The sequence below is a fragment of the Kogia breviceps genome, chromosome 2 (genome assembly GCF_026419965.1).
Source record: "Kogia breviceps isolate mKogBre1 chromosome 2, mKogBre1 haplotype 1, whole genome shotgun sequence".
NCBI classification, from domain to species: domain Eukaryota; kingdom Metazoa; phylum Chordata; class Mammalia; order Artiodactyla; family Physeteridae; genus Kogia; species Kogia breviceps.
Genome location: NC_081311.1, coordinates 107,363,739 through 107,386,201, shown reverse-complemented (window position 1 = coordinate 107,386,201; position 22,463 = coordinate 107,363,739). Strand labels below are relative to the sequence as shown.

At 36.4% G+C, this 22,463-nt stretch overlaps 1 protein-coding gene and 1 pseudogene across 6 annotated transcripts in view; both read left to right on the top strand.

Moving 5' to 3' along the window:
• The window catches only part of ZRANB3 (zinc finger RANBP2-type containing 3), a 285,790-nt gene that overhangs the window by 131,751 nt on the left and 131,576 nt on the right, over nt 1-22,463 (top strand). For 5 of the 6 annotated variants that reach the window (XM_067025920.1, XM_067025924.1, XM_067025922.1 and 2 more), the window contains one exon: nt 4,610-4,628. The exons of the other annotated variant lie outside the window; for it this stretch is intronic. In XM_067025920.1, coding sequence (XP_066882021.1) covers nt 4,610-4,628 — 19 coding nt within the window. The remainder of the gene's footprint in view (nt 1-4,609; nt 4,629-22,463) is intronic. 6 annotated transcript variants of the gene reach the window in all.
• Nucleotides 18,509-18,780, top strand: LOC131751510 (cytochrome c oxidase subunit 7C, mitochondrial pseudogene; annotated as a pseudogene).

The window sequence follows — 22,463 nt, the reverse complement described above, 5'->3', positions numbered from 1 at the left end:
TAAGACAATAATCTCTACTCACTCTCTCCCCTTCCTCTCTTCCCATTCTCTCTTGAACCCATTCAAGTAGGGCTTTTGTTCCCTACTGTTCTATCAAAGTTGCTCTTGTCAGAGCTATGAATCAAATGATCAGTTCTTAGACCTCATTTCACTAGACTTCTCAGCAGCATTTGTTATAGTTGTTCATTCTCTCCTTCTCAAAACAATTTCTTAACTTGGCTTCTAGGTCACTACATTCTTCTTGTGTCTTTTTACATTACTGGACAGTCCTCAGTTTCCCTTTCTGGATCCTTCTCCCTTTCGTGACCTGTAATTGTTGGAGTGTTCCAGGGCTCAGTCAGTAGCTCTCTTCTCTTCTTCCTAGGTGATCTCATTTAGTCTCCTGGCTTTAAATATCATCTGTTTGGTATTCTGCTTTAGAATAATTTTAGTATCCCTTCTCCTTTGTTACCTCCCTTCAATTTTGCACATTCAGATTTTCAGAATGTGTCCCTTCTTCTTCTAGAGTCCTTATTTAGAATACACATCATCCATTAAATTCATACATATTGCTCACCAGATTTCCTTTTCATCTTCTCCTATCTTGAATCTGTGTTAAGGTGTTTTTATTGTTTGGCTATTTTTCTTAAGTTTGTTTCCTTAGATGGTTTGCTTGAGTGATATAATCTTGGAGATCTTGGTTAGCCTCAAATATCTTTTTGTCATCCCTTTTAATTAATGGGTATCTCAGCTGGATATAAGATCCGTGAATTCTTCTGCTTTCCTTTCAAGTAGTCTAGATTAGCTTCCATTGTTTTTTAGTCTCTGGTGTTGATGATAAAACTCCAATACACTTGTTTTTTCCCTTAATGATAATTGATCTTTCTGTCTGAATACTTACAAGGTTTTCTTCTTTATTCATAAGATTAATGAATTTTATAAGGATGTGAGCAGCTACTTGTCTTTTCTCTTCAGTTCACCCTGAAACATGGTTACCCTTTTCAATTATCCACCAGAGGTGTTTCTTTAGCCCAGAGAACTATCCTTTCATTATTTACTTAATTGTTGTCTCTCCTTCATATGGTGTGTCTTTTCCCCTTTTGAACACCTATTTTTCACATTAGTTTTCTGGATCTATCCTTCGGATGTTTTTTTGTTTTTTGTTTTTTTCTTTTCCTTCACTACTTCCATTTATTTAACTTTCTGCTGTGTGCTTTGAGATAATCTTTGCGCTTCATCTTCTAGTCTGCTCAGGTGTCAGTAATGATCACATTTTTTTTTTCGAAATTCATCTACTCATTTTATTTTATTTTGTGGTACACGGGCCTCTCACTGTTGTGGCCTCTCCCGTTGAGGGGCACAGGCTCCGGATGCGCCGGCTCAGTGGCCATGGCTCACGGGCCTAGCTGGTCCGCGGCATGTGGGATCTTCCTGGATCGGGGCACGAACCCATGTCCCCTGCATCGGCAGGCGGACTCTCAACCACTGTACCACCAGGGAAGCCCCATCTATTCATTTTAGTCTGGAAATCATGGAAGAGAGTGTGTGTATATGAGAGTGTGTGTGTGTTGCATTAGAGTTTACTTAAGTGCTGAAACAATTTTTGTGTAGGTTTTAATCTTTTCTAGCACTTCTCTTTCACTAGATATGTGTTCTGATTATTCACTTGTATTCTGCTTTTTCAAATGTTTGGGTCTCTCACATGGTCTGTTATTTTTCTGTGATAGCTTATTGGAAATCAGGTCTGGTTGCTGAACTGCCCTTAATAGCAGGAATGCCAGAGGTCGGGATAGATGTATTGCGTAAAGTTGAAGGACAGCCCCACTAGAGATACCTGAAAGAAGCCCAGTGCTCTCTGATGTAGTTGAACGGCCCTAGTTTCCAAAGTCAGGAAAGCCCACTTGTCTCCTGTTAGGAAAATCCAGCATATCCAGAGGGCTCGAAGATAATCTTACAACTGGGGTCTTCACATACTTGAAAGCCAAGCCAATCCAGCAATCCACAGCCCTTAGTTGTGGCCTGGGGCTCTGATGCTGCTTTTCAGTCAGTTAGCCACCCACAGGGCAGTTTAGTTGCATACCATTTCTTCACTAGAGTCATAAACCTTATCTAGCAGCCTGCAGCTCACAGCCTCTGCTTCTCTTTAGAAAGTTAAGGAACTTGGAGTTGGGCATAGAGGAAAACAAGCCACAGTCAAGCTGTCATATTACAGAATACCCTGGATCCTTTCTCATTCCAGTGCCGTTACATTCTAATGAGTCTCAGATTTATTATATCTCCAGTTCCCTAACATTCCCCCAACTTACATATCCAGTGGCCCAGTCAGCAGTTCAACTCGGATATCTAATGGATATCACAAAGGTTACACGTCCAAACCGAATTTTGGATTATCATCTCCAGACCTACTCCTCTCCCAGCCTTTCCTGTCTCAATGAGTGCATTACCCCCATCTTTCAGTTAATTGCTGAAGACAGTATCTTAAGATTCATTCTTCCCTCTCTCTCATTTTATATCCACATCCTAATCGATCAGCAAATCCTGTTGGCTGTACTTTCAAAATGTACCTAAACTGACCACTTCTCACCTCCTTTATCTCTACCATGCATTCATCTATCCTTTTTCCTTTCCTGGTCTACTTCAGGTGCCTCCTGACTGCTTTCTGTGCTTCTACTCTTGCCCTCTACAGTTTATTCTCTAGAAGGTAATCTTTTTAAAAGGTAAAATGTTGCTTACTTCTAAAGGATTCTAAGAAAATCTAGACTTCATGCCATTGCTTATAAGGTTCACCATGGTCAGGACCCCAGGTGCTTCCAACCTTATTTTCTACCATTTTCCATGACTCAGTCCACTTTAATCACGTTAGCTTCCTTCCTCTTGCTTAACTACATCATAACCATCTTATCTCAGGGCTCTTGCACTTGCTCATCACTTTGTTGAGAGTACCCTTCCTCCAGATTTTCTCATGATTCCCTTCCTCATTAAATTTGTGATTTGTTTAGATCTGTTGGAATTGCCTTATCATAAAGATTATTCCTGATCACCCTATAAAATAGCTCCTCCCTTATTTCCCTATTCCACCTACCCTGTTTTAGTTTTTGTTTGTTTGTTTGTTTTGTTTGTTTTTTTTGCGGTATGCGGGCCTCTCACTCTTGTGGCCTCTCCCGTTGCAGAGCACAGGCTCTGGACGCGCAGGCTCAGCGGCCATGGCTCATGGGTCCAGCCGCTCTGCGGCATGTGGGATCTTCCCGGACTGGGGCACGAACCCGCGTTCCCTGCATCGGCAGGTGGACCGTCAACTACTGCACCACCAGGGAAGCCCTGTTTTAGTTTTTTTAATAGCATGTATCACCACTTGAATCATTTATTTGTTCATTGTCAGAAATTCTTCCAGTCACCCTCTGAGGGAAAGACTTTTAAATTCACTGCTATATCCCTAGCACATAGGACAGAGCCAGGTACATAGTAGGCACTCAGTATATAATATATACTTCAAGTGACATCTTTTCCAAATTTGAGTTGGATTTTACAATGAAAAAGTAGGTATATGTATGAATCTTCCTGGGAATAAGTCATATTTTTCAAAGTATTGCTTTTTAGTTTTCTACTTTTTAGGCTTGTTTGCAAAAAATGTAATAAACTTTTTACTCTTGCATATGTTTTAAATTTCAGTTAAAGTATTTGTATTTTATTTTTCCATAAAAATACTTAATATGTAACCTGACATCTTTTTTCTTTTTAAGAACGAAATTCCATTTTACTTGTAACTTATTCCTTAATGATATATTTATTACCAAATTATTAATTTGTGTCTTATGTTAAAAGAAACCATGTAGTATTGTATAATGTCAAGGCCATTGGGAATAAAGGAAGAAACAAATACAAATAGGGACATTTTTCCTCTCTGATTTTTATAATATTCCAGTATTTTTTTTTTTACATTGCCTGGAAATCCTCTCAGTTAAGAGATTGGCTTTTCTCCTTACAATGTACTCTGTCTCTAAGGGACCCCTCATGATCTTGACCATATCTGCTATTCTTTCTTTTTGCTCTTTGGTTTTTTTTCTTCTACTTAGGACCTCAGTTTATGCCCCCATCCTCAATTTTCAGTGGATAGAATTTACTTCTATAGGTTAACAAGAAAGAACAGAGAAGAGAGAACTCAGTAAAATAATAGTAGAAACCAAAATTCAGCTTGAAAATAGGCTTAGCATGTATAATATAGTGTATATACTTTTACCTGTAACATGCTAATGCACTTTAATACAGCATTCTTCTAATCTCTAGGGAAGACCAATTTTAAGGTTTATTGGTATGGAGGGAAGTCATTGGTACAGTCGCTTGCCATTTTGCTCACATTTTGAAGGGTCATTGTAGCTGTCACCATGGGTGGGATGTAGGAAACAGCACACCTGAAACTCTAACACTCCCACATCCATATGCAGTTGGAAGCTGGAGAGTCTTATAAATCAGCAATGGCCCATTTTCTCATTCACACTTGTAAACACCTCTCTTTGGCTTAGTACTTTAACATTTGTAAACTATTTTGTGGCAAGCTACTCGATCAGAACTTTTTAAATGGCTGACTTTGGTAATTAAGAGATTAATTTGGTTTTATTTTTATTTTTTCCAGGTGTATGGTGGCTGATGAAGTAAGTGTTTTCATGATTTTTATGTCTTTTATAAAATTCCCCAACCAGTTTTTATTGTCTGTTATTTACCCTGTGCTCTCTGTCTTTCATATGACTATATATCTGTATATGGAGAGGACAGGGGGAGAGCGAGGGAGGGCGGGGCATGGGGACAGCAGAGAGAATAAGAATGAGAGAGAGTGTGCGTGCCCATGCTCAAGGCGTGCATTTAGAACATGTTAGTGTTAACATTAGTAATCCAAAATTCTATATTTTTGGCCTCAGAAGCATGAATGCAGCCCCAAATGAAACTGAACTCTTTTCTACTTGTCATAATGCTGCTTGCTTAGAAGCTGAACTTTTAAGATTTTGCTCCAAAGGTTATTATTAATTGTTTTGTATGAGTGTGAAGCATAATGTTAAAATGGTATTTTATTATTACTAAACAATTTGATACCTTTAAGGGGCATGTACTCGTGTACATTCATATTCAGGTTTTTTTCACTGAAATGAAAGTTCTTGCTACATAAACTGCAATACTCTTTACATACATTCTCAGAATGATGTAGATCAATAAAGTTCTAATTTTTAATATCCTTTTGGAAAATGTGTTGCTGTTTTCATGATGTCTTTAAGGATAACAGCAAAACATATACATTTAAAAATATAATAGAGATGAGGAAAATGGATACTGAATTTTTTAAAAATATAAGTGAAACCATAAAAGATTCTCCCAATTGACTGTCTTTTAGTTTTAGTTACAGGTAGGCTCACCAATGGCTTATCTCCACTATCTCTTCTTCAGGAAAAAAATGAATAAGAGTATAATATGCACATGAATGCCAAGCAGAAGGTTCATATAGGTTTTCTTGGTTCATGCTGATTTATAATTACTGAAGTTTTCAGTTTGAACTCTTCATTCTATAGGCATTTGTTAGACTAAATGTTATAGTTAGAAACAGTCATTGCCTGGGAAAAACTTCAACAGTGTAATTAAAGAGACAGGACATAGACATTTGGAAAACAGTAGAAATTTCTATTTTGGAACAGGATGCATTCCAAAAGAATCTTCATAAATTTATAGATTTGAGAGTCCAAAATGACTAAAAGAAGCTTATGTTTTTAATCCCTGAATATGTTTTCACCAAATAGGAATATAAATTCATCCTTCAACCTCCAAACTAGTCATAACCATTTTATATAATATGTATAAAATGTGTGTGTGATATATGTATGGATGTGTGTATCAATAATTTTTTTAAACAGACCAGTTTTATGTCCATGGTAAATATGCCATAATGTGTAACATTATCTTGATAATTTCCCCAAGCAATTCATGGGGAACATCTTAGTGGCTATGACATTGCATTGCTACCTTGTTCTTCAATTTGATGTTGTAGAGATTTGAATAGGCCTTAAATGTGCAGAATCATTCATGGATTGAACTTGATCAGCACCTTAACTCTTCTTAACTTTTATATTCTCCAACAAACTCCTGTCTTCTCCTCAGTTGACATTAGACTAAGGATTATGCATGATGAGTTCATGATGAACCTTTTAGCCAGCAAGAGTTTTTCTTTATACCAGTCACTTTTCATCTCCTATTATTTACAATTACACCTGTCACACGTTGAGTGATTTGTGCTTGGCTTTCAAAACCATTCTTATTTTTTTATTTAATAAATTTAAAAGAACCATTTAACATTTTCTCAGTACTTAAAAGAAGATTCCACTTTTGTGTCCCTCATATCTCCTTTTTTTCACCAGCATTTTAAAGACTCTCATTCTTTTACAACTATTTGACTTTCCAAGGTTTATTATGTCGAATCCTATCAATAAGGTTAATTAAGGAAAAATCCTCAATTTTACACATAAGTACAAAAAACAGGCCACAGAAATAACGTAGTGATGTATAATTCTAAGATCACAGCTCAAAACCACTAATATCCTCTTTTTCATTGAGTTGAAATGCCATTTCTGTGGAATCTTACTGAGTTAGTGTGGGTGAAAGTGAGTAAATTAAAAGTCTTAAAGTAGAAGGAAACTTGTATATATGTAAATTACATGAACTCTGGTTTGACCTTCATTTTATTTTCTAATACTGTTCTCCGTCTCTTGCTCTTATCACAAAATGGTAGTGAAGTCAGAGGAGGAAATGCAATTTATAATTTGGAGGTCAATCAAGTTTTGATTTTTAAATTAAAAAATATATTTTGGGGGCTTCCCTGGTGGCACAGTGGTTAAGAATCCACCTGCCAATGCAGGGGACACAGGTTCAAGCCCTGGTCTGGGAAGATCCCACATGCTGCGGAGCAGCAAAGCCCATGTGCCACAACTGCTGAAGCCCTCATGCCTAGAGCCCGTGCTCCACAACAAGAGAAGCCACCCAATGAGAAGCCCACGCACCACAATGAAGAGTAGCCCCCGCTCACTGCAACTAGAGAAAGCCCATGCACAGCAATGAAGACCCAACTCAGCCAAAAATAAAAAATAAATACATAAATTTATTTTTAAAAATATGTATTTTTTGATATAATGAATATTTGATTCATCAAATAGCTAAAAGCTTTAGGAGAGCAATATTACATCTGTTATTAAACCTACTTTTCTTTTTTAAGATGCTTGAATACCCACTTAGAGTATTGTGTAATTTAGTTGTCAGCTGTGATCTTTCCTCCGTAGCTTTAGAAGCAAATGACTTCCTTCACTGGAATAACTCCCCTCTCTTCTAGTATTTTTCTACTATTGTCTTTTTCTAATGTATTCAATCTTTGTGGAATTATGTGATCTATCTACTGTATATGAGATAGTCATTAACCTAAAATTGGAATGATGACTTAAGTTCTGTTTAATTGTCTAATTGTGTGATCATTGAGTATTTTAATTATAAAACTATATTTCAGATAACCAACAGGTGCAACTTTTAATAAAATTAACTTTGCAAACTTAGCTTAAACTGTTTTAAATCCTTTTCCCCCTTCTTGGTTTAATGTAGTCAAGTGTTGTTTCAAGAACCATGTAGTAAATATACAGAAACTTGTGAATTTGTATTCCTTTAATAATGGAATTCAGGCCACAGTCTGTAGTCAGGCTGTTTCACTATTATCTTTACTGTTCTTTAATAATTTTTTAACCACTGTGTCCTTGTTCTATTGAAAATTATTGAAACTTTTTATTCATAAAAAGATTTTAAATGTGAGAAATAATTTCATATTAACACACAACAGGTAATTTAATTCGATATACATGAGGAAAATATTAAACCTGTATACTTACTACCTTATTTGTCAAGTATCTAAAGGCTATTATTCTTTGTAGAAACCTAGAGTTTAGAAAATTTTTGTCATGTTCATTTTTACTTAAGATGGGATTAACATCCTAGATTTATATGAATAGCCTAATAATTGTGTCCCTATAGACAAAATGCTGTCAGTACATGGATTCTGTCTTGTCTATTGAATCTATTATCAAAGTCAGAAGATTCTTATGTGACATTTTTTGTTAGTACTCTACTTAAGTCCCACACCCCTGCCCCCCCCTCACCCCCAGCTTTTCCCTAAGTTTCCTTCCTGTTACTTGAGAAAACATTTGGAGTCAGGGGGATGGTATACCAAATAAAGTATTGCTTTCCTTCCTTTTTCAAAAGAAAAGGAAACCATTTGTCAAGGCTAAGCTACTTGGCTTGGCTTACTTTGTGGCTATTTTGGGATTAATAGATATATATTTGGAACAGAGACCATAGAGTTATCATTACGGATGCTTTTCTTTTGGTCAAGGTGCTTCTCTGGAAAAGAAGTTTGGAGGGGAGAGGCTGTGGAACCTGTTGAGTGCTCGCAGAAGTTTTTCTGTAGGCTGAAGTTTGAAAAGCCTTGTCATTGTCTCTGATCTGTAGGTGTCTGGAAACACTGAAGAACCTCCTCGGGAAGATTATTTCTATCAGAAGACCTTAAAATTGATATTGTGATATAGTCTCTGCCAACATTAACTTTATAGGTTTGAGGACAAAGAAATTAAACTAGACATGAAGAATTTTAGTTTTCCTTTCATATAAGCCTACCCTGGTTTGACAAAGTGAGCTGAGGTGATAATTTTTATTCCATTTGCTTCTACAAATCCTTGTTTCCCTTTACCAGACCCAAGTTGAATTTAATACTTTCCCCTCTGAGCTTTTACTCTTTCTGATTCATAACCCCTCTTTGTTGGTGGTCCATTTCTGTTGAATGAATAGACTGATTAAAGAGTTAATTCTTAATTAACACATATGTGCCGGGTTCTATTCTAGTGATTTACATGCATTAATTTATTTCATCCCAGGACAACCCAACAGAGTATTATGATTATTATTACCACCATCATTTTCCAGATGAGAAAGCTGAGGCACAGATATGTTAAGTAAATACAGCCAGGATTCCATCCGGTATACACATTACATTTTGTAGTCATGTCTTAAATAGACATGACAGATAGCCAATAGCCTCTCTTGGTTGTGACAGTTCTCAGACTTTGCTTGTTTTTGAAGACCTTTACAGTTTTGAGAGTTAATGGTTCAGTATTTTGTAAAAATTCCCATAATTGGGATACGTTGCCTGATGTTTTTCTCATGATTCAGACTGAGGTACTGTGTTTTGGGCAAGAAGACCACAGAGGCAAAAGCGCCATTGTCATCATGTCATACCAAGGGTACATAATAATATCAATATGACTTATCACTGTTAATGTTAACCTTGATCACCTGGTTTGATGTAATGTTTGTCAGGTTTTTCCCCTGTAAAGTTTCTGGGTTTTTTTTTTTTTTTTGGTCCCTTCCCATACTGTATTTTTTGAAGGAAAGTAACTATATGCAGCCCATACTTAAGAAATGGGGGGCTTCCCTGGTGGCGCAGTGGTTGAGAATCCGCCTGCTGATGCAGGAGACACGGGTTCGTGCCCTGGTCCGGGAAGATCCCACATGCCGCGGAGCAACTAAGCCCGTGAGCCATGGCCGCTAGGCCTGCGCGTCCGGAGCCTGTGCTCCGCAACGGGAGAGGCCACAACAGTGAGAGGCCCGCATACCGCAAAAAAAAAAAAAAAGAAATGGGGATTTATGCTCTACTTCCTTAAAGGCAGAATAAATAAATACATAAATTATTCAGAATTCATTTTTTCACTCACTTTATCATGTATTCATATCATGGATATTCACTTTATTTTGTTGCTAAAATAGTTCCACCATTGGCCATTGGGAGCTCTTTGAATTCACTTCTGTGTCCCTTTGACTTGCCCCCTTCATTGTAGGCTGTTCTGTTTGGGGTTTTGTGTTTTGTTTTCTTTGGCTTTTCAGCATTTTCTTACTTTCTGGCACTACAAGATGCTCCAGGCTCATCCTGTATATTTCCTACCCCAGTACTTGAATCACGCATTTCTCCACGATAACCTGGTTCTTTCTATTGGAGAAAGATATTAAAACCAGATCTAGGTGCTAGGTGTACTCATTTTTACTGGAGTGTCATTTCTTCTAGATCCTCTCAGCTGACGGAGCAAGGAGATAAATGCATGTGTACTTACATATGTGTGTGTATGTACATATTTATGAATATTTATCTTTGTAGCCCTCTGTATCTGTATTTAAGCTAAACATGAGTTCCTGTTGATGTCTCCAGCTCTAATCCATCACCCCATGGATCATTCTAACTTCTCCCCTCACTTAACTACATCCTACTCCATCAGTGAGTGTCCTCGTTCCCACCGTCTGCCATCCATTTATTTAGTTATGCACTTCTAGTGTACATGCGTGGTGGTTTCAGTATTATTAACCTGTACCCCGACAGGAAGGAAAATTATCAACTAGAGTACAGTGTTTAGGTACATTTCCTTTTACCTTTATTTTTACAGATTCCATTCATTTTCAGAATTATTTTTAAGTCAGACCTTATTCCTTTACTCTATTCAGTGAGGTTGTTTCATATGCCTATAATACATTTAAATTATTGTATCACACTTCACATTCCATCATGGGACCCTCTGACCTCCTAAATTATTTTTAAAATTATTTGTATACATCAAAATGTACTTTTTGTAATGTCAGTTTCTGTGGATTTTCACAAATGCTTAATGTCTTGTAATCACCATTACAGTATCATGTAGAATAGTTTTACTGCCCAAACAATCCCCTGTGCTTCACTTATTTAATTCCCTTCAGACCAAAACCCCCAATAACCAAAGATGTGTTTAATGACTCTATCATTTTGCCTTTTCCAGAATGTCATATGATTGGTAGCATACAGCTTGTAGCTTTTTCAGACTGGCTTTTTTCACCTAGCCTATGCATTTAAGTTTCAGCCACGTCTTTTTGTGGCTTGATAGCTCTTCTTTTAATCACTGAATAAAATTCCATTATATGGATGTACCACAGTTTGTTTTTCCATTCACCAAGATGAAGGGACATATTTGTTGCTTCCAGATGTAGGTGTTTGTGTGGGTATACTCAGTTGAGTAATTATCTAGGACTGCAGTTGCTGGATTGTATGGTATGTTAGTTTCCTAGGGCTGCCATAAAAAGTACCACAAACTTGGTGTCTTAAAACAACAAAAATTTATCCTCTCTCAGTTCTAGAGGCTAGAAGTCTGAAATCAAGGTGTCAGGAGGTTTGGTTCCTTCTGAGGGCTCTGAGGGAGAATCTGTTTAATGCCTTTCTCCTGGCTTCAGGTGATGGCCGGCAGTCTTTGGCATTCCTGGGTTTGTAGATGCATCGCTTCAATCCCTGCCTCTATCTTCATGGGGCATTCTCCTTTTGTCTATGTCTCTTCTCCTCTTGTAAAAACATCGGTCACATTGGATTAAGGGCTCATCCTACTGTAGTATGACATCATCTTAACCAGTTACATCTGCAACAACCCTATATCCAAATAAGGTCACATCCTGAAATACTGAGGGAATAGGGCTTCAATATATCTTTTGGTAGGGGGTGGGGGGAGACACAATTCAACCCATAATACATGGTGAGACTATGTTCACTTTTGTCAGAAACTGTCAAAGTGTCTTCAGAAGTGTATCATTTTGCATTCCCACCTGTAATGAATGAGAATTCCCCTTGCCCTGCATCCTCACCAGCAGTTGGTATTGTCAGTTAAAAAAAATTTTTTTTTTAATTTTAGCCTTTGGTACTGGGTATAGTTATATTTCATTATTCTTTTAATTTGCAGTTCTCTAATAACATATGATATTGAGCATCCTTTCATTTGTTTATTTTCCATCTCTAAGCCTTCTTTGGCAAGGTCTTTTGTTCAGTTCTTTTGCCCATTTTTTATTGGATTATTTAATTTTGTTGTTGAGTTTTAAGAGTTCTTTGTATATTTTAGGTACAAGTCCTTTATCAGATATGTGATTTACAAATATTTTCTCCAATGCTGTGACTTGTCTTTTTATTCTTCTAAAAGTTTCTTTCACAGAGCAGAAGTTTTTACCTTTAATGAAGTCCAGCCTATCAATTTTTTCTTTCATTGATTATCCTTTTGGTCTTCTATCTCATTGCCACACCCAAGGCCTAGATTTTTCTCCTGTGTTGTCTTCTAGAAGTCTTATAGTGTCACATTACACTTCGGTCTATGATCCATTTTGGGTATAAAGTTAGTGTCTAGATTCTTTTTCTTACATATGGATGTGCAGTTGTTCCAGCAACATTTGTTGAAAAGAGTATCCTTTCACCACTGAATTAGCTTTCTTCTTTGTCAAAGATCAGTTGACTTTATTTGTATGGGTCTATTTCTAGGCTCTCTCTTATGTCCCAATGATCTGTATCTATTCTTTCACCAGTACCACACTGTCTTGATTACTATAGCCTTATAATAATACTTGAAATTGGGTGGTATGATTCATCCAACTTTGTTCATCTTCTTTAGTAACTGTGTTGGCTATTCTAGGTCCTTAGTCTTTCCATATAAATCTTAGAATCAGTTTCTCAGTCTCTACAAACAGCTTGCTGGGATTTTGACTGGGATTGCATTGCATTTATAGGTAAAGATGGGAAGAATCAATAGATCTATAGACCAAGTTGGGAAGAAACTTTAACAATGTGAGTCTTTAGTCCATGAACACAGACTATCTCTCTGTTTATTTAGAAATTCTTTGATTTTTTTTCTCATCAGTAATTTTCTTTCCTTTTTTTTTTTGTACTAAGGTATAATTGACATACAACATTATATGTAGTTTCAGGTATACAACATAATGATTTGATATTTGTATATATTACAAAATGATCACCACAATAAGTCTAGTTAACATCTGTTACCATACAGTTACTAAATTATATTTCCTGCGATGAGAACTTTTAAGATCTACTCATTTAGCAGCTTTCAAGTATACACTGCGGTATTATTAATTACAGCCACCAAGCTGTACATTACATCCCCGTGACTTATTTATTTTATGACTTGAAGTTTGTACCTTTAGACCCTCTTCACCTATTTCATCCACCCTCAATCCCCTGCCTCTGACAACCACCAATCTTTTTTTTTTTTAATTTATTTTCTTGACTGCATCAAGTCTTAGTTGCAGCAAGCAGGATCTTTCATTGCAGTGCGTGGGCTTCTCTCTAGTTGTGGCACACAGGCTCTGGGGCACGTGGGCTCTGTAGTTTGCAGCACGTGGGCTGTCTCGTGGAGGTGCGCAAGCTCAATAGTTGTGGTGTGCGGGCTTAGTTGCCCCGCGGCATGTGGGATCTTAGTTCCCCGACCAGGGATCGAACCCACGTCCCTTGTATTGGAAGGCAGATTCTTCTACCAGTGGACCACCAGGGAGGTCCCTGGCAACCAACAATCTGTTTTCTGTATCTATGAGCTCAGTTTTGTTTTGTTTCCACAAAAAAATTAGATCGTACAGTACTTGTCTTTCTTCGTATGACTTATTTCACTTAGTATACTGCCTGTAACGTTCATCCATGTTGTCGCAAATGGCTGAATAGTGTGTGTTTATATATATATAATATATAAAAATATATATATCTCACAAATTCTTTATCCATTCATCTGTAGATGAACACAGGTTGCTTCCATGTCTTGCGTATTGTAAATAATGCTGCAGTGAATGTGGGAGCGCATGTATCTTTTTTAGTTAGTATTTTCATTTTTTTTGGATAAATACCCAGAAGTGGAATTGCTGGGTCATGTGATAGTTCTAGCTCTAATTTTTTGAGAAACCTCCAGCCACAATGGCTGTACCAATTTTTTTTCCCACAAACAGTGCAGGAGGGCTCCTTTTTCTCTACATCCTCATCAACACTTGTTATTTCTTATTTTGATAATACATATTCTAATAGGTATAAGGTGGTATTTCCTTGTGGTTTTGATTTGCATTTCTCTGATGATTAGTGATGTTGAGCTTCATGTACCTGTTGGTCATCTGTATGTCTTCTTTGGACAAATGTCTATTTGGTCTTTTGCCCTTTTTTTTTTTTTTTTTTTTTGCGGTACACGGGCCATGGCTCACAGGCCTAGCCGCTCTGCGGCATGTGGGATCTTCCCGGACCGGGGCACAAACCTGTGTCCCCTGCATGAGCAGGTGGACTCTCAACCACTGCCCCACTAGGGAAGCCCTTGCCCATTTTTAAATTGGGGTTTTGTTTTTGTTTGTGGGGCTTGTTTTTGCTGTTGAGTTGTAGGAGTTCCTTATATATTTTGGCTATTAACTTCTTATTAGATATGTGGTTTGCAAATATTTTCTTCCATTCTAGAGGTTGTCTTCTCATTTTGTTGATGATTTCATTTGCTGTGTAGAGCTTCTTATTAGTTTGAGGTAATCCCACTTGTTTATTTTTGCTTTTTTTGCCTTTGTTTTTGGTGTCAAATTCCAAATCATAGCCAAGACTGATGTCAAGGAGTTTACCCCCTAGGTTTTCTTCTAGGAGTTTTATGATTTCAGATCTTACATTCAAGTCTTAAATCCATTTTAGGTTAACTTTTGTGTGTAGTGTAAAATAGTGATCAAAATTCATTCTTTCTTTTGCATGTGATCATCCAGTTTTCCCAACACTATTTATTGAAGGGCCTGTCCTTTCCCCTCTGTGTAGTCTTGGTTCCTTTGTTATAAATTAATTGACCATATAGTCATGAGTTTATTTTTGGCTCTGTTCTGTTCCATTGATCAATATGTCTGTTTTTATGCAAATACCATACTGTTTTGATTACTGTTGCTCTGTAATATAGTTCAAAATCAGGGAGCGTGATGCCACAGCTTTGTTCTTTTTTCTCATGATTGCTTTGGTTATTGGGGTCTTTTGTGGTTTCATACAAATTTTATGATTGTTCTATTTTTGTGAAAAATGCCATTTTAATTTTGATAGGGATTACATAGAATCTTAGATTGCTTTGGGTAGTATGGACAGTTTAACAATATTAATTCTTCCACTCCATGAGCATGAAATATCTTTCCTCTTTTTGATGTCTTCTATTTTTTCATCAATGTCTTAATAATTTTCAGTGTACAGGTCTTTCATGTCCTGGTTAAATTTATTTCAAGGTGTTTTATTCTTTTTGATGCAATTACAGGTTTTTTTTCCCTTTATTTCTCTTTCTGACAGTTTGTTGTTAGTGACTAGAAATGCCAGAAATGCAACAGATTTTTATATATTGATTTTGTATTCTGCAACTTTACTGGGTATGTTGATTAGCCCTCACAGTTTTTGGTGAGTCTTTTGGGTTTTCTATATATAATATATTTACAATCTATATACCTTTTGTATCCTTTTCTTGTCTTTGTACTAGCTAGGTCTTCTAAAACAGTGTTGAATAGGAATGGTGAGACAAGACATCCTTGTCTTGTTCTCAGTCTTAGGAGGAAAGTGTCCAGTTTCTCACCATGAAGTATGATGTTAGCTGTAGGTATTTTGTAGATAACTCTTTATCAAATTGAGGAAATTCCCCTGGATTCCTAGATTTCTGAGAGCTTTTGTCATGATTGGGATTTTGTTTTTGTCAGCTGCTTTTTCTGCATCAGTTGATAAAGTCATGATTTTTTATTCCTTAGTCTGTTGTTGTAATGGATTACATTTATTCACATTCAAGTGTTGATGAACCAGTCTTGCATACCTAGGATAAATTCTACTTGGCCATGGTATATAATTCTTTTTTATACATTCCTAGATTTGGTTTGCTAATATTTTGTTGAGGATTTTCACATCTGTGTTCCTGAGAGGTATTGATCGGTAGGATTTTATGGTTTTTTAAAATAATATCTTGTTTTTGATGTTAGGGTAAAGTTGGCCTTGTACAATGAGTTAGGAAGTGTTCCCTTTGTTTTAAAAAGGCCAAGGCTGAATCAAATGAAAATAGCTACTCTTTACTGCTGCTAGAGTTGTATTCCTCAAATTCTCCATTCCCCTCTGTTGCCTATAAAGTAAAGCACTTTACATTGTAGCTGCTACTTGTGTCTTTTATTCTCTTCTCCCCTTCTCTGGCATCAATTCCAGTGACACTTCCATCTCCCTACCTATTATAATATCTACCACTTATTATAAATGTTATATTAGACAGGTTAATCTCTCTGAGCCTTTGTTTCTTTATATAAGTTTGGGAATAATAATACTTTTCTCATGAGATTACTTACGTAAGGAACAGGAGGAATTTATCTCAGATATTCCTTTCCCCTATTCTGTTCCCAAACACCATGACTTTTTAAGCTTTGCTATCTCTATATATGCTGTTCTTTTTCTGATTAATTCCTTTCCTTTTGTGTCCCCATCTTTCCCCAAGTTCACCTAACAAAAACATCATTCAAAACCCTCTGCAAATATCACTTCCTCTGTGTCACCATCTGTATCACCTCTGTGTCACCAGCCTTTGAGCCTCTTGGTTCCAGTGTGCTCTCACTTCAACTTTAGTTTGAATCATGTTCTAGTGTGCTTTACTGGTTCTCTCCCAAAGATTGGAACTCCTAGGACTCAAGCCATATCTACCTAGCAGTGTCTAGGGAATAGTATATTTTCAGTTAATGCCTTCTGAATGAATGAATAAGAGAGAAAAAGAGAGAGAACTTCTTTTGTCTCATTAATTATTGTTTATTATTAATTATTATTATTAATTATTAATTATTATTAATTATTATTTGAGACCTTTGGGCTCATCTCATATAAACATTTCTTTATCTGAACAAAAGGGACATCTTGTCTATGGTCACCAGTACTTTAAATTATGTCCACTACCACCCACCTCCAGTTATTGTGGCATGGAGGTAATGGAGAAAAGATTCCTCTAAGTGGGTTTTGGGGGTTGGGGTCTTTTTAAAAAAACTATTTAAATGTCTAGCATAGGGCTTCCTTGGCAGTTTAGTGGTTAAGACTCTGTGCTTCCAATGCCAGGGTCACCTGTTCAATCCCTGGTTGGGGAACTAATCCCACATGCCGCGTGGTATGGCCAAAAAGAAGAAGAAAAAGAAAATCAACTTTAAAAAAAATGTCTAGCATTGAGTTGTCTTGCTTTCCTTCTGGTCATCCTCAGTTTGAAATGTTTTTATCTTGAACACTTAAAATGTATAATACTAATGCAACTGATTTCATTTTCAATGTTAAAGAAGTTTACCCTGATTTCTTTAGGGAATGATGTAATTTTGCTCAGGGCTCCTGCTGTTTTGCACAGCTGGACTATTGCAATGTTCTCTCCATAGTCTTGGACAAGATTCAAAATGAAATGCAGAGGTGACAGCAATGGTGAGTTAAACTGAACCCAGATAGAGTCAGACACAAAGCATCTTCCTGGATTATAATGTTTATGACTCACCTAAGCATTGAAAGGCACAAAGCACTAATGCCATTGTGTCACTCTAAGGCACTTTTTTAAATTATTATATAGTAATACTTCCAAGTACATTGTAAGGAGGATGTTGCAAACGTTCCTGCCTCACCAATTTTTATTAAGTGAAATGTTCTTAATGGGATAGAAATTATTTAAAATCTGGAGGGGTGGTTAAAATTAATTATCACCCCATAATCTGCTTTTTTTTTTTTCTTTTTTTAAAGTAATGGGCTTAAGTTTCCACAGAACTTGAACAGCCCTAAGGGGCCACATCTGCACTGGGAATTGGACAACAATTCTGCTCCAGATTTTTCATAGATAGCAGCTAGGGTTTGTTATCAATCCAAGTCTTATTTCTTTACATTAGAACATTTTAAACCGTTTTTTCCTTTAGCCATTGATTAACCTACCTTTTACCCCTGTATATTATTGAGGGTCTTCTACTTGAAAAGTTATTATGAATATAGATTAAGAAACATGTCCACTATCTGAGAAGCTTTCAATCAGGAAATGAATGTTGTGGGGTGTGGGTCTCTGTATGATATATGTAAAATGTAGAATACTAGAAATATTGTAAATGAAGTTTACAATATAACTTCCATGGTACTTTTGTGGAAGGAAACATTAATTCCAGCTTGATTAAGTCAGAATGCTTTGTAAAGGAGGTAGATTTAAGGTGAGTCTTACAGAAGACATAAGTATAAAACCAGCACTGAAAAAAGGAAAATTGACGAATTTATTGACTTTCTGGTGTTTGTGAGCTGTATTTTCACAGAACTGAGGTTGAGACTCGAAGGTATGAGGCTATGTTTCTGCTTTGCTTCAGCTACAGCTGCCTCACTTTTTCTGCTTGATAAATGTTGAGTTTCTGTGTAATGTTTTATTTGAAAATGGCTTACATTGCTTTTTAAAAGTTTAAAAACTGCTTTTCTCGATTCTTTAGTGTCTTTTTCTGTATTACAGTGATGTGAAGTATGTAGCTTTCTTAACCTTTATCTAACTTTATTCATAAGTGATCCAAAAGTTTTCAATAGAATGAGTCAATCTTTGGCATTTTCTGCAAGTTTTAATCACATTTTCTTTCTCTCAAGCTATAAAGTTAATTCAGAAAGTTAAACTAGACACAGGGGAACAAGGTCATGAGGAAAGGAAGGCTTGGTGTGCTGCCTCCATTTCTTCCACCTTCAGTCTTTGTGCCTTTCACAGTTTCCAACAGAGCTGTGCTGGGACAGACTGTCTGCAGGTTCATGGCCTCTGTCGTGCGTAGGAGCCACTCTGAGGAGGGTCCAGGGAAGTATTTAGTATTCTAGTGGAAAACAAGTAGCAGTTACTACTTACGATCACTTTGTACTTTGGATCTGGATTTGCTACACCTTTCTTTGTAGTAAGACACCAACTGCTTAAAAAATAATCCATGAAACACATATGAAAAGGAGTATTTTAAGAGGTGCATTCTCTTTGCAAAAAGATTTGACTCTTGAACTTGATAAATGGAATATTTATAAATGGAATGGAATATTTATAAATGGAATATTTCCTGCCATATCAATAAACAAAGGATGTCAAAGTCACCAATGATTGCAGCCCTCCAAAGTGAGCTGGTGAGCCTTGAGGAAACTCGGGGCTGAAAAGAATACTTGCCATCTAGCAGCCATCAGACTGCAGCCACTCCCTGTGGTGAGCCCTGAGGAAACTCAGGATGTGAAAATACAGGTCCCAGATAGCTAAGGTGCACATCAAAGGAATGATTTCTGTGAGCCCAGATTCTTGCATCTTCCCATACATAGAAAAGCACTAAATTCCTTAACTCGAGATATCCGGTTTTCTTTATGTAATGATAAGTCTTTTGACGTCCCAATTACTTGCTCTTTGTTGCAGAACTCCTATATATTCTGGCTCCTCCCCCCACCTCTTCAGGAGCAGTTTTTCAGAGTTATCTGAAATGCTGTCTCTGGCTGCAGTCTTCATTTTGCCCCAAGTAAAACTTAACTCGTAACTCTTCACGTTATGCATATATTTTTCTTAATTCAACAAACTCAACATACTAGATATGTTTGTAAATAAACTTAAGGCATTAACAAAAGAAAGAAAATAAAACTACTATATGTGTATACACATTTGTATACATACATATATATATTATTTTTTAAATTTTTATTTATTTTTTTGGCCATGCCACGTGGCCTGCAGGATCTTAGTTCCCCGACCAGGGATTGAACCTGGGCCATGACAGTGAAAGCGCCGAGTCCTAACCAATGGACCACCAGGGAATTCCCTACAATATATTTTTTAACAATGATAATATTTTCTTGTTGTTTTATAGTAAATGACATATTTCCAGAGTAAAAGTTTATAGAACGGCGAGGCATTCAATTTTTTTTGGCACGACATTTGAAAGCACAATTTAACCTTTTTTTAGTTACTCAAAGTTATCAACTACTGAGACAAGTTAGGCCCTTTACTTAAATCTCTTAGACTGTTTTAAGTTATGTGTCTGCTTCTTTTTTGGCTGTGCCGTGTGCCATGCAGGATCTTAGTTCCCTGAGCTGGGATCGAACTTGCACCCCCTGCAGTGACAGCGCAGAGTCTTAACCTCTGGCCTGTGTCTGCTTCTTAGTCTTCATTTTTGCTACTCCAAGGCCTTTTGCTTCCCTGTCTTAAGTGAGTTTACGCATAAAATGAAATGACTCTTTATATATTTTTATTAATATTAGTACTGAGCCTATTAATGATAAATAACATTAGAAAAAATAAAGTAATATTATCAGCTATTCCTTCACTTTTCAGTACACTTTTATTTAAAATCCCTATTTTAGGTTATTCATAATATATCAATTTTTCAATTGAGTTTCTTATCTTTTAAAATTTTACCATTAATTCCTAACATTCATTACTTTCTTTTTAACAGAGAACAGGAATAAATATTTATAAATATATATATTTATGTATTTATTTATTTTTAAATTTATTTATATATTTTGGGCTGTGTTGGGTCTTCATTTCTGTGTGAGGGCTTTCTCTAGTTGTGGCAAGTGGGGGCCACTCTTCATCACGGTGCATAGGCTTCTCACTATCACGGCCTCTCTTGTTGCGGAGCACAGGCTCCAGATACGCAGGCTCAGTAGTTGTGGCTCACGGGCCTAGTTGCTCCACAGCATGTGGGATCTTCCCAGACCAGGGCTCGAACCTGTGTCCCCTGCATTAGCAGGCAGATTCTCAACCACTGTGCCACCAGGGAAGCCCTCATTACTTTTTTATTCCAACATTTTTATAGTGGTTTTTTTTTTTTTTTTTTTTTTTTTTTTGTGGTACGCGGGCCTCTCACTGCTGTGGTCTCTCCCGTTGCGGAGCACAGGCTCCGGATGCACAGGCTCAGCGGCCATGGCTCACGGGCCCAGCCTCTCTGCGGCACGTGGGATCCTCCTGGACCGAGGCACGATCCCGCGTCCCCCACATTGGCAGGCGGACTCTCAACCACTGCGCCACCATGGAAGCCCCTATAGTATTTTTAATTTTCTTTACCTTATTAGTTTATGACAGAGTGTTCAAATGAATCTAATGATTCGTTTCCGTAAAGTCAAGTCAAGCCCAGGGTAGATCTTAATATATGCAACTTCTCCGTATAAATTAACTTTTATTATTTATTGTTTGTTGTTATACTTATTAATACTTTGCAAGTAACATTTATTTTGATTCTAAAACCAATTTGAATTTGTGTCATAAGACGATTTTGTTAGATAACATTTTCATTAAAATTTCTGAAGTTCAGATACATACATTTTCTCTAGTCAACTGGTTCCATAAAACCAGAGTCAATTTTTTATTTTGACATGGATAATATTTAATAAATGAGGACTGTGACTAGCATATGATTCCATTATCATAATTTTGACATATCTCATTTCTTTTTATGGAGTAAAATTGAATTCCTTAAGTAATAATTGACAGGCTGTGCACTTTTGAGCATATTCTGTACATAGATTCATTTAAGAAATTTGGAGCCATTACTAGTTCTAGTAGAAGACAAAGGAAGAGAAAGAAAAGAGAAGTTATTCTACAATATATTTAGTTATATTGGGAAAACAAGGCACATCCCTATCCAATAAAAATGTCAGAAACCAAATATATTTCACTTTGCTATATAATACTTCCCTGGGGTTCATGTGACATTGCATTGTAGGAGAAATTATCTGTAACTGTCTGATACAGAAACAATCTATACAAATTCTATTCTAGAGGGAAAAACTGTATAGTTTGGACCCAGAAAATTTTATCTTGATGTGGGTTGGTTGATTTTTAGCCCCCAAAATCATCTCTTTAAATATTCTCTAAACATACAAAAATTAATTTTTAGGTATTTATTGTTTACAAACATTCCCGGTTTTCTCTTTCTTATTTCTTAATAGTCCTAATGTTTCTTTATTGCTTAAGCCAATTTAAACAGCAATTTTTATTTTTGGTAGCATTCCATGTCTTTTTCTTAGAATGACAAATTGATTTTGCAGCCTTATTTGATTCACATTCTTGTTTCCTTTTCAGCAAATAATGCCTAATCTCAGGCTTTGATGATCATCCTTTACTTTTTAACCTTTGACAGCTATCTACCCAACTCAGTAGGGCTCTATTTTTAGTGGCATTTTGGCAAGTGGTAAAAGATGTGGTTAACATTTTGTTTTCTTCTTCCTTGTTTTCTTTTCATTTTATGTAACCATTTATTATTCTTACTTTTCTTTTAAAAAGAAACTTATGAAGGCTTCTGTTTTACTTCCTTTGTATTATAATATATGACCCAGTTTAAATGGGTCTCAGTTCTGAATTTGAGTAGTGAATCTCTGACATTGCTTAATTTACATTTTCAAAAATTACTGGATTGAAATTTCAGTTTCTTTCTAATGGTTCTAAAGTGATTGCTATGTGTCAACACAAGAATTGACAGATTAATACAAGTACTAGTTCAACTGAAAACATTCTAATAACCTCGTAAAATTTTTTCTCTGAATCTTTTGATTGATTTGCATTTGATTTCTTACTTTGAAAGCAAAAGTAATTTTCTTCTTGTCAGAAATAAGTGGTGACCTTATTTATTTACTTCAC